General features: G+C 34.3%; 1 protein-coding gene across 1 annotated transcript in view; it reads left to right on the top strand.

Moving 5' to 3' along the window:
* Window positions 1–9,565, top strand: part of LOC121877444 (progestin and adipoQ receptor family member 4-like) — a 64,024-nt gene extending 54,459 nt beyond the window's left edge. Inside the window, exon 7 of the mRNA XM_042383209.1 lies at window positions 1,060–9,565. Within this exon, the coding sequence (XP_042239143.1) occupies window positions 1,060–1,275 (216 nt within the window). The 3' untranslated portion in view covers window positions 1,276–9,565. The remainder of the gene's footprint in view (window positions 1–1,059) is intronic.
* Window positions 9,566–13,987: the final 4,422 nt, after the last annotated feature.

Raw genomic sequence — 13,987 nt, forward strand, 5'->3', positions numbered from 1 at the left:
GTTGGTCAGGTTTCAAAAAAAAAAAATCTGGGGGGGGGAGGGGCTTACAGCTCCCCCAAAACCCTCCAGCTGCATGGGCTCACTGTGCTTGCCACGTTCCCCCTACCAAAACTTGGACTGGACACCCCCCCCCCCTTTTGATATTCCTGAATTTGCCCCTGTAGAATAATGAATAAATGGGTGTAAGAATACTGGATAAATGATGTACAGTACTAGAATTAAATCATACACTCAAATGAATTAGATAATGTACTAAAATAATGGATAATTTAGGTGATAGAATACTAATTAATGAGGAACTGCACTTGGATATTGACAAATGAGGTATTACAATACTGTACAGGAGAATTGAGGCATTGTACTAAGATAATTGATGTTACATATACTGTATTAGGATACTGTACTATATTAAAGCCCATCTTAGGATAATGGATGAATATGATTCCAAGATACTCAACTGGATTAATGAAGAAATGAAAGGATATTGGATTAGTGTGATTTTTTATGTATATTTGTGTTGCACTTTGAACATATTTTCCATTGGGTTGAATGTAATCAGTGAGAGGCAACATAGTGTTATAGTAGTTCTCTTGACAGTCTCATGTGACCCCCAGGTAAGGTCAGTTTAGAGTGAGGCCTGATGTTAAGTTTGGTGTGTACTAACATGGCATCTAGTGTTTGGTTTTGAATACAATATTAATATGGTCCCTGATGTTGGTTAACTGTACACATCCATGCAGAAATATACTGTGCTAATAAGTAGTAACACATGAGCATGTATTGATATATTGTACACCTACACACAACTGCATCCAAGTACCATACACAGATCTGGAATAATGCACAAACACATTAATATGTATATACTGTACACAAAAGATAAATTCATAGATAGTTTAATGAATTTAGAATGCCTTTACAATATCAAGGTTAAAATATTGCACTGTGCTATTTATTTATAGTGATTAAACTAAACTATTTCATTGGCTTTGTTGCTTTCATATCTCTGTTGCACTGTTTTGCCCTTACTGGTTACTAAATTATTAAATTTATCTTCAGGATATGTTGGCAGTGTTGGGTGGGTTTGTAGGAGCTCTACGTGTACCAGAGAAATGGGTGCCAGGACGCCTGGACCTGCTGGCCAACTCCCACCACATCATGCATGTGGTGGTGGTTTATGCTGTGTACCATCTCCACCAGGGAGCCGTGCTCGATTTGGTTTGGTTGTCGGGGAACACTACTTGTCAACTGACTGACGCCCAAAGTATTCTGTAGAGATTGTGTGATCTTGTATCAAAATGTCAGTCAACCTGCACTCATCTGCCATAAAGCCCTCATGCCAACACCTTCTTGGATTTGTTACACGTGGTTATCATGACAGTACAGCAAGCTCCAAAATTTTAGACAAGGTGATGTCCTCAATGAAACAGTGAGTATTCCTAACACTAGATTCTGGTATTTGTACAGTATAGTTTCCTCTTTGTTATACAATAATAATCAATACCTGAAACATATACTGTATAACAAATAAATTTGTTGTGTGCATATAAAAATTTATGTCAATTGGGATTTTTAGGTAATACCTGTACAGTGAAAGCTTTGGTACGTGGCCATTTGCTTTGAAAAATACATCTACTGTTAGTTGGCAGTCTACCAAATTTGACTTCTTATATACCACTGTTTTGTTAAGAATATCAGGAAAACTTGCACCTTTTTAGAAGTGAAGTTTTTTATTAAACACTTGTACTGTTGGTGGCTTACTGTATCGTTACTTTTCATATAAAAAAAAGGGGTTTCATATTCTTGTCATAACTATGTTAGTCCAAGGCTGTTTAGTATTAAGAACCCACAAACCTATAGTCACTAGTCCTTAAAGAATCATTCCTTAGATCAACAAAAAATGTACATAGCATAGCAATTTATCCAGGTGGCTTAATGAGATTATATCAAGATTCTGTTTATGTACTGTACTGTTTAAAGGTAACATGGCTGCCCAAACAATCAGCTTTCTGGATGTATTGCTGCTGCAGTATAGGTACCTCACTAAAGTAACTCTAGGGAGTATTCCTGGATCTATCATGCTTTCAATACTAAGTCAAGAATTCACGGTAGCAGTGGTCACATGTACTTTGTGATGCATGCTTTAAGCTGAACAAAATGCACTCTGAATATTTTACTTATTATTTAAGGCACACAATTAAATATTAGTAGTATAACTGTATACATTATCAGGCACAAAACAGCACTCGTTTTGTTATATTATCTTGTGCTTCAACTATTCTTTGGAGACAGCTTTTTTGAAATGTGAATCTTCCTGGATGTGCAAAACTGCTGTAATTTCTAGGAATATTAACAAACTTTGGAATTTGTTATGAGTCTAATACCAAGTTAAAAAAATCATTATTAGAACCTGCAACTTGAATGTCTAGAGGGTATGCAGTTAATGTCATCAAATAAGTTTAAGGCCATGTTGGTGATGTGTGTGTGTGTGTGTGTGTGATGATGATACACAACACTGGCAAGTGGATTTCAGGCTGTAGAACTCGCACGAATTTGCTGAACTTTAAGTAACAAGAGTTCATTTATGTCATTAGTGTTTAATGGATTACAGGTACTTGATATTTAATAAGTTTAAATTAATTAAGAATTGTCTTCTCTACTGTCAGCCTGTTAGATATTTGCTGTCGCTATCAGTGGCAACATTATCACCGGCTGGTCTGTTGTTGACACGTACCACTTATGCCAAAGATGATACTGTAAATATATCCTGGTAAATATTATAATGTGAAGAGATGTCACAACAAATTAAGAGGAGACAAGGAACAAAATACCCCTGTATTACAAGGCATCATTATATACTACCAACAATAATGAAAAAAGGAGGAGGAGGAGAATGTAAAGACCAGAGTGTGATGTTAGGTCAACCAAGCTGAAAAAATGCCTCGCTGGGAAACAGTGTGGACTTTAGTCACTTTCTTAACAGTGAGCATTAAACTCTTCAGTTCACAAACTCATAGATAAAATGTTCAAAAGATAAGGGATCTTTCAAATTTGTTTAAATTTTTGGTTGATTGTAGTTACTTTTTGCCTTAAGCTGTGAAAAATTCAATGCACTGTAAAGGAACTGTATGCTCTGCCAGTCAACTTTACATAGAAATCCACAAGTCACATATCACCAACTTGGTGCTCAATCTCTATTAACATGGAAATCTGATAATGCTGCAACTCCTTTGATGTATAAGAAATAACAATGTTATATTATTGTAGTACAGGGTACTTCAGAGAATTAAACTGGGAATGAACTTTAATCATTGAGCGTGCAACAAGACAACATTCCTAATGTAGTTAGACCATTTATTTTTTTTATTTTTCATCCTTTGGTATACAGGTATAAGTAAACTTTTTATCTTTGAAGTTAACTCTCCAAGCTCACCTCCCGTGTTGCATGTTCATAAACTTTTTTCTCAGATAAATGATAAAATAGCCTGTTCATGACTGCTATGATCAGGCCTTTTGTTTATTTATTTATTATTTTGTGTTACAAATGACAATGGAAATATACTCTTGAAATTTCAACAAAGTCTTTACAGTTACTGTACTTTGTTCACTCAATTATCCTGAGGGATTTAAACTGCTGTATGATGTTTTTAGCTTTGAGCATTCCAGTGTAATATTTATACTTGTAATGACCCATATCCTGAAACAGGACATCAAATTATTATTTATTTTCAGTAAATTCTAATTATTCATCAATTGCTGCATGCAGCTAAAACCTGATTTAACTACAGGGTAAAAGCAATACTTGAACATGCATAGAAATAGTGTATTGATCATAATACAGTTTCAGCATTGGGGTCCACCTGTACCTAAATTATGATACCTAATGAGATTGTCAGATATTTTGTCATCTCGGGTACCATAGGTTATCATTATAGTGTCAGTATAATGATAGATATTTGTTAGAATATCAGATTTCTTCAGGCAGTAATGCTTTGGGTATTTTTTCTCATTATAGGATTCATTCTGTTACAAAAATTTCTTAACTCTGTCATCTCAGTTTTTCTTAATTGACCACTTTTTTCTGATAAAATGGTTTACTGAAAAGTTTTAATTTGGTATTAAAGCATTTACTTAAATGACTTCAAAGCCTGAATCCAGCTTAAGATTTCCTAATATATTGTAGTAAATTTAATAATACGACTCACTGGGAAGGATTTTGCTCATAATTAATTAATGCCTGACTTGTCCTGTACTGAAGTCATATCACTTTAAAACATCATGTAAGTTGCTAAGTTGTGTTTGATCTGAACTCAGTGTATTCCTTGAAGCATTTAATATTCTCTGTGGCATTTACATTATTTATGAACATACTCAGTGTGAAACATAATATTCAAACCTTTAGATATTTTCTGCTGGCAGAAAGGACTCAAAGAATTTTTTTTGTTTTTTAAAGGCCCAAGAATGTTTTGATATTTTTAATTGAGGTAACACTGCACATACCGAACAGTCTTTTATAAGTTTGAGCCCAAGGCCAGGTAGGGTGTTGTGTGTGGTAGACACAGCTTTTCACTTTGATTTTTGTTCCCATAACAAGTAACCCTTTCCCCGCTTAGAAGAATTTTTGCAGATAGACAACACCAAGGTTGTTTAGGCATATAAATTTAACTTTTAAGGAGATGTAATAACTTTCACTGCTTTTTACTGGTGACCCAACATAGTATGATAATCCTGTGTGCATTTAAGTAGCCATGCACCAGGATGACTCAGTTAATTTACAGTACAGTACAAGATTCTTATAAATTTGATGAACCAGTATCATTTACATGTACATTCTTGAAAGCTAATTTGCGGAACTTACAACATTCATACTAATATAGATTCAAATTCAACTTGTGATTGGTACTTACGGTAATATTATTTAAAATACAATACTAATTATTAAACTTGGTATGGGAAAGCACATCTGGTCATTAGCTTTTGAGGATGATAACTGTTGTCTGCACAAAGTTTAATAAACAACTCGTCAAGAATATCAATAGATAGGTAGTGAGTTGGCTGGCCTCAGTCCCCCATATAAATCACTTCGCATGGAAAGAGTAGGGTTACTGTTATGACTTAACACCTTTTGTCCTCCCCCTCCCCAATGGTGGTTCAGTGGCATATTATTTGTGGCCTCAAAATCTTTCTCAGCCTTCACAATATTTTATCATTAGGAGTAAAGTTTCAAGACCACAAACCTCTTGTTTTTTTTAAATGAAAATTGATTTTGCTTCAGGTTGATTAAGGAAATATTAAGATCCAAATGATGTGAATTTATGTTGCCTTTGGCAAAGGCTATAAAATGTCAATTAAATGAGGGAAATAATAGATCTCATTCTGTATTAATGCTTGAATGATAATAGTATTCTAAGCAACCAGTTTAATAAAGTCTCATTCATTCTTTTATGAACTTCACCAAGATAGTAATGTAATATGGAGATACTACATTTATCCTCTTGACTTTATAGAACGACCAGACCACATGCCAGACAGGGTTTATGCAAGAACAAATTGTTTCTTGTTGTTCATATTCGAGGGGCTTTTATCGATCTATCTTTCCTTAATCTTCCATTGCCTATATGGATCACTTCACTTGCTGGGGTCAGCCACTCTTGTGTAGGTCACAATTAGTATAAATGAAAGCAAAACTTAACTGTTCCATTAGTATGTTTACAAAACCAGCACATATTATTTTCTTTTAATAACAATTGAGCATTACTGTTAAGGTGTCTTGAGTACTTGACCTTGTGAAAAAGGTTAGTAATTGGAGTATTTGGTTTAGGCTTTGCATTCATCACTGCAGCTTTGAATGTGGGCTATAGGTTATTGGATAATATATGTAGATAAAGCATCTCATTATAGATATACGGTACATCATTCTAGTCAATCAAGGGAATTATTCACACAATTGTTTTTTACTTCACTATATATCTGACGAATTGAGTAAAATCTTTCAAAATAATTCTAAAAGATAATGAGTAAAAGTAATGGCTATATTCATGGTGTTAACTAAAGGCATAACGACTTTACCAATTATGTATTCTTACAAGCTACAGGTACAGTATATTCAGTAAACAGAAAAAACAAGTAATATTGCCCTTCATACTGCCTCCTTTCAGATATAAATGGGGAGCTTAAGCAAGTTTGAAGAATTTAATGTCGACTATTGAATTTTTTACTACTCATGAGAGCACTTATAGATTACGTAATAGATGATGGGAGGGGATATATGTCATGATTTTATTGCTAGATCATGTCTGGGATGTAAACACCTGTATAAAATTGCCTTATGACTTATGTTTAGAACATGCAGCTGGACACTCATTTACTAAGACTGGTCATCTAAATTTAACTTGTCTTCAACTTGGTAAATTATCTTTTAAGCTAACAACAAAGATTACCTTAATTTCCTTTGATCTTAAAGACAAATATTTTTTTTAGTACGGTATATATAAATACCTAAAAAATGGAAAGGGGAAATAAATACAAGGGTTTGAAGAGTCAGAGATTGTAATTTTAAAAAGTGGTAGAATAGGGAAAGAGAGATTCTACAAGATGGTATGATCATGAGAGAAGGATGAAGGAAAGTAGGGTAAATAGTGTGTAGCAGATATTTTGGGTAGTGGGAGGCTACCTACACCATGGGAGGAAATTGGGGAGCAGGACATAAACCCTCTTACTGGCCTACAGCACAAGTTGCATCGCTCATTTCCCAACAGTTCCTATGGTCTGTTTACTTGAACTTTGCAACTGAGGCATAGGGTTAGTTTGTAGCACACATCCAACAATGTTCATAAATAACTCATTTTTTTATTAAACCAAATATTTCAAACCTGCCAGCAAGCAGATGAGATTTGAGTCATTGGCTAGCTAGCGGGTGAGAGTTGTCCAGCAGTCGATAATTTGAAAGGGTTGACAAAAGAACAAAGGAGATTACATGGGGAAAAGAGAGGACAAAAATGGATTTGTTGTGATAGGTTAGCATGGAGGCTCTTTTGTCATGGCCTGTCATTGGGTTGGGGGGGGGAGTGATGGGGGGCAACCTGGAGGAGTAAGACATCATAGCCAAGATATACTTTACATCAGCTGAATAGGTTGTTTATTTATGCAAAACAGTCGATTGTTGTTTTGATTGTGAATCTTGAAGTATTTTTTCTGGCTGCTACTGAAGCAGTATGTATATCAGTAGATAGCCAAGTGAATATTCTTAAGCTGGCAAATGTTTTACCATCCATGCTATGAAAACTTGAGTTATAAAATTTACTGTAGTAACATTTATTAAACTAATATGGAAATCAGAAAAAAGTAGCATGAATGATTCTCCTAAACTAGAAATGAAAAATATTAAGTAACTTGTGCAGTACCATATACACATCACTGTATATAAGGTATTCAACAAATTGTATCAGTTTTAGTTTCTGGAGAGAACTACAAATTATTAATTGTTAGACTTTATTGAGAATCTCTTCCTCTCATAAACACAATACAGTATTGGCAATCAAAGTTATAATTTCATAAGACTAAGAAATCAAACTTGATAGTATGGTACTGAGGCATTGGTAGTGCAACATCTAAGCTTGGATTTCAGAAATGCCTTGTAAGTAAAGTATTATTAATAAGACAAAAATTTTCCACATAAAGTATATAGTATACACTTGTGAAGAAAGCTGTCAGGTAATGTATCCAGTGCATTATGTACACACAAAAAAAAAAAAAACTTTCTGCCCCTTTTCTCATTCATGCAATATGACTCACTGGACGAACAATTCTAATCATTATTTGTGAACCCTTGACAAATGAACCGAAACTGCTGTACATTGTGTCTATTTATAAACACTTTGGACCCAGCATGGGTAAATAGTTTTTTTGTGTGTGTACAAATTCTGAGTGCTTATGCTTCGCTGCTGTTGTACACCCCCAAGTGGCTACAGACAAAAGAAAAATCACTTTTAATATCAATTTTGTATTCATGGGTTGAGAATGGTAACAGCTACATGGCTTTGTTGAAGATTTCTTCAAAATAAAACAAAATTAATTGTGCAGGTAATACTTTCAATGTATGTGAAGAAAAATTTTAACATTGGTAATGATTAAACCTTAATCAATATGAAGTAAAAAAAAATAATATTAATCTTGGATGCCAGATTCTTCCATTTCTTAGTTGGAAAAAGATCATAGAAATGAATATCCTTTACTGTAATTGTTGTATTATTGAAATATGTTTCACTGCAAATTTTTTGAGGAGCTGCTCAGTAATTAAAATACAAATATTAAGATAGAATACAGTATTATCAAAAAACATAATTAGTTTGTGAGAAACCTTAAAATATTAAGGCCCTCACACCATACTGTAACCAGATAAACAAATGTGTCGTCAGTCTCTTAGGCTTTCCAGCCTTGAATATATAGGTTTAACATGGTCGAACATCTTGGAATGTTGTTTGCAACTACATCCTAATAAACCTGCCAAGTCTGCCTTCATTTTTTACATGAATACATACTGTATTGCCAACTTTAGACACTTAAACCCAATGGAACTTTTGAATACAAAATATCACCAATTACTGTACTAATTACTCAGTGCCTGCTTAATATAGTATTTTACCCATTGAATTCATTATGTAAGATGCACAATTCTTGACAATGTAAGTTATGTATCTTCACCTCTGTATCCAATCTTTTCCACAGCCACCATAGTACCCAAGGTTGAACTTTTAGACTCGATCTACATTCTGGGAGTTTTAAGTTTGAGCATACTACTGTACCAGTTAACAGATATAACATGTAATATTTTACCAGAATTATCAGTTGCTCTACTGTTTATGGAGTGTAAGTGTAAAACATTCTTTTATGTAAAAATTTTTACTGTCCATCCATGCCTGGCATTCAAAAAAAAATATAGAGTTTAGACACAGGACAGCAATTATTTCTCCTATACCCTTTTCAAATAACGGGTGAAGTGTTCTGATGCATCAATAGTTTGCCTTTTTATGATATAAAACTAGTTTCATCAGATGTCTTCTCATAGAGCTAGGCTTGATAATATAATTATAATTATATGTTATATACATTGTTATTTTTCAGATAAATGTATGCAGGATATTGATATAGGTTATAAGGGCACATTGTTATAGACAAAATCGTGTTGGACAGTGCACACTTCCACACAACCTTTAAATCTTAATTTTGTTGTCTTTCATTTAGTTGGTAAAATAATCACCACCAGCTTGTGCTTTGTAATAAATCACCCAAAAGTTTGCAATAGCATTAATAGTGCGACTGGTCTACAGGAATCTCTCCAAGTTCATCTCAAATATCAGTCAATTTCTCTTTTGTCAACAAGTAAAATGAGTATTACCTGAGTGTTACATGAGAACCAAAATGGCCAGTCACATCTCATTTGTTTCGTGTTACTTATTGTATCAGCAGGTTAGCACTTGTTTTGTATAGCATCATCATACACAGTAGCCAGAAAATGCAAGATAAGCTGTAAGAAAAGAAGAGGCAAATAAAGAGATAAAATTTAGTTATTTATTTAATATCATTAAGTACTTCTAGAATAACACACAAAAGTCACCTTGGAAAACCATAGTTGGTGAGTAATTAGCATTGAAAAATGCCATTAAAAGTTTCCAAGTGTCATTAGGATTTTAATATGTCCAGAAACAAAGAATACAGTACATGTACATTCCCCTTCACTAGTGCATTTACAGGGACTCGTCACAAAAACATTGCACAAACCATTATGTAGAAATATTTGTTTTTAATAGTATTGTTTTAATTTGATTCCATAGTATGTGTACAACTGCAAGTTTCCTTCTGTCAAATGTAAACAAACCTAGGCCCCTGTCTTCACCCCTAGTTTTCTTATATTACTTTGGGATGCCATCATTTTGGCAAGTTACATGAATTTATGTAATTAAATAATTATTTATAGTCAAAATCAAATAACATTTTAATGCCATAATCTATTTTATATTTACAAATTAATGCAATGACCTTATCAAATAAACTTTCACAGAAAACTAGTGAAATTATAAATATAATTGTTTTCTGGGAGGAAATATAATAGTTACCCCTTCTTAGAGTTCTGTCACGAAATATAATAGTTACCCCTTCTTAGTTTTCTGTGATGAAATATAATAGTTACCCCGTAAACCTTCTTCTTCTTCTTCCTCTCATCAAAACACTAATCCTTCTTATTTTTCTTCTTCTCATCAAAACACAAGGGAAAGATCGAAAGCTAGAGGGAAGAAACAAAATTCGAAGTGGTCATTTTAAAATCGAAAGCTAGAGGGAAGAAACAAAATTTGAAGGGGTGGTTAATTTTCGCCCGTCCCCAACCCTGCCCGATACGATACGAAGTCTTTAGTTAAGAGGTGAAAGAAGATTATTAGGAGTTGAAGGAAAAGTGGTGAAACTGAAATACAGTAGGAGTAGAAAGAATCTGGGCTCAACCAGATCGCTTCATCTTTTTTATTGGTGTTTTGTCTTTGTTCTACTCCCTGCCCCCTGAAGCCTAGTTTACTTATATTACTTTAGGATGCCACCTTTTTGGCGAGTTACACGAATTTATGTAATTACTTCATTAAATACATGAATAATCAAAAAGACTTTTAATAGCAGACTCTATTTTATATATACTAATTAATGCAATGATCTTATAAACGATACTTTCACAAAAACTAGTGAAATCATTAAATATAAGTGTTTTATGGGATTAAATATAATAGTTACCCCTTCTTAGAGTTCTGTCACGAAATATAATAATTACCCCTTCTTAGAGTTCTGTCATGAAATATAATAGTTACCCCTTCTTAGTTTTCTGCGATGGAATATAATAGTTACCCTTTCATAGTTTTCTGTGATGAAATATAATAGTTACCCCTTAAACCTTCTTCTTTCTCTCATCAAAACACTAATCTTTCTTATTCTTATTCTTCTTCCTCTCATCAAAACAAAAAGGAAAGAATGAAAAATAGATAATCTATTTTATATTTACAAATTAATGCAATGATCTTATGAAATAAACTTTCACAGACAACTAGTGAAATTATTAAATATAATTGTTTTCTGGGATGAAATATAATAGTTAGCCCTATATATAATTTTTTTTTCCAGTGTATATAAAACATTATTTGTTTAATAAGTTTTTTGGAATTTGTTCTCATTTGCATTTTCACATACAGTACATACCACATTTCTGTAATAACCAATTCCAGTTCACATTTTACCCAAAGAATGTTCAGTCTTCAACCCAAAGATCAACCATCATTAAACACTACAATACATGTATTCCATCCAAGTTAGGATACATTAGGAAAATAAAAATAATTGCATTGTGCCTAGGGTATACTGTATTGCATGTACTGTATACATATACACAAAATCCAAGACTAAAATTATATAACCAAGAAATGTTGAATCCCTATAACATTCCAGTTGTCTGATATGGATAAGCTTGTGTATACACTACCATAATCTAAACATACTCCTGTAATTAATATATTAAATTTCTCTTTAAGAGAATGCTGAACAATGACAAAAGAAATACAATTACTATTTAGACATAACCAAGCTAATATAGATAAAATTTTTACTGAACATTATCTCCGACCATGAATCTTCCTTCAGTCGGTGAATATCCACAAAGCTATGCATGAAAACAAACACTGCAGAATGTTTACAGGTCAACAGTAAGTGGGTAATCATAATTTTTAACTTGGTTATGATAAATAAATGATTAGCATATGTTACCAATGAATCAATATTTGTAAAATTTAGCTTATGTCAAAATGATAGAAAAATGTGTGTGATTGCAGACTCTAAGTATTGTATAGCGCAAAACTTTTTTGCAATTTAAATTTCTGTTGTACAAAGAAAAATAGTATCACTGCAGTAATTTGACGTAACAATGATTTTTAAAAAATTAAATATGAATTACAATGCAATATAAAAATAAATGAACGTTTGAAGGCAAATAATCGAAGTACGATCAATTAAAGATCAACAAATCCAAATGGAGTACAGTATCAACAACAGGTTCAGAACATTTTCTACAGTACAACGAGGTTTCTTTTTGTACACAATTATACCCACCCCAAAAAGAAATTATATATGATCTACTTCATTTCTACAGTCTAGTGTTTCCTATTCTTTTTTCTCTTCTATACTCTTTGGGTATAATCTTGGGTAGATATGTTGACTGAACAAGTTATATCCTACACCTGCAGTGAGACAAACCACAACAAAACCCTGAGCAGCCACACGTAGGTGAATAAGGTAGAGAGATGTCTTGAGTTGTCTGTTTCTGAACCCATAGATGCCATAGCCTACTAATCCTGCCAATCCAGCAAGCCCTGGAAGACAAAAGAAAAAAAAGAAAAAACACTTATTTATCTATCTTCCTAAATCTTTGAAACAAGAGCCAGTGAAATTGCATATCTCCTAAGGACTGAATACTGTACAGCTACTCATTGATGTGCAACTCTGTGTACAGTAAACTGACAACTGAAGTCTGTGCATGCCCAGTTCTTGCCAACAGTGAATAACAGACCAGTCAGTGGCAAAGTGGATAAAGTAATGCCAAGCAGGAAATTTACATACTGTATACTGTACAGTACTGGTATTTGAAACATTGTTTTTAACCTCATTTCAAATGATTACAGCACTGATGTTTGATAATTTTGGGGGGGAAACTTTGGTGGAAAGGCCAAAAAGAGTAGATGCACATGTCTGTCTACCTTACTGCTTGAGAAGCTAGAGCAATGCCTGTCACATAACTTTGCAAGAAACAAGGCTGGTAACTGCACCACATGTGCTCACTGCAGTTCATCACCACTATCTTCCAAAGTATTTATAAGCTAAATTTAGGTTACTGATCTACTTTATATCTTCAAGAGCTAGAGAATCCCAACAGTAACATTTCAAAATATTTGCTGTAAACTTTCCCTTTATACAAAACTTTTTAAAACTTAATCTACTCTGTCCAGATTCTGAATAAGAGCGAGTTATTATTTTACTTTAACATCACAATCATTGTGACATCCAGGCAATTATCTTATTTCCTTGAATGTCTCCTAAGATTTAGTGTGGTCAGCCAGCCTTAGTGCCCTAACAGGATAACTACAGTGGTGTAGATAACACAAGTTCAAATATTTTGGCATCCGAGGTCAAAAAATAGATTACAGTCGGCCCTTAACATACACGGGTTTACAATACACGGATTTACAAATACGCAGATTGCCCCGCCGGAGGAATATTCTGTACATTGAAGTAATTGAAGTACATTCAAATCGCGAGCGGCACCGAACACAGGACACCACCCGCTCCCACAACCTCACACAAACGCCACCCCGCTCTCTCACTCAGTCTCGCTGTAATCACGCTTGTGTTGACATCAGAATTGTAGTTGCTACCCTTGCTACCCACATTTATTTACCATGGCCCCTAAAAGAGCATCAAAGACACCAGCTGGAGTCACCCCTAAGCGGCAGAAGAAAGTGATGACTGCAGGAGAAGGTGAAGTTGCTGAATCGGTTAAGGGAGGGAATGTCTTTCGCTGCTGTGGGGCGGCTGTACAACGTGAACGAAAGCACCGTACGTACCATCAAGAAAAAGGAAAAAGATATCTGTGATGCTGTAAGTGCCAGTGCTCCACACAGTGCTAAGCATGCCAGCCAAGTGAGGGAGAAGGCAATGGTGAAGATGGAGAATGCCTTGTTTTTGTGGATAGAGGACCAGCATCGGAAAGGTGTAGTAGTGGACTCTATCCTTATCCGGGAGAAAGCTAAGTCTCTACACTCACGCTTCACGCCTGCAGCTAAGGAACCCGTACCCAGTACCAGCGCTGCTACCCCCACACCTGAGACACCACTGACACCTTTCCAAGCCAGCAAATGGGTGGTTTGACAATTTCAAGCGTCGATTTGGCCTGAAGAATGTGAAT

The sequence above is a fragment of the Homarus americanus genome, unplaced genomic scaffold, assembly GCF_018991925.1.
Source record: "Homarus americanus isolate GMGI-L3 unplaced genomic scaffold, GMGI_Hamer_2.0 scaffold367, whole genome shotgun sequence".
NCBI classification, from domain to species: Eukaryota; Metazoa; Arthropoda; class Malacostraca; order Decapoda; family Nephropidae; genus Homarus; species Homarus americanus.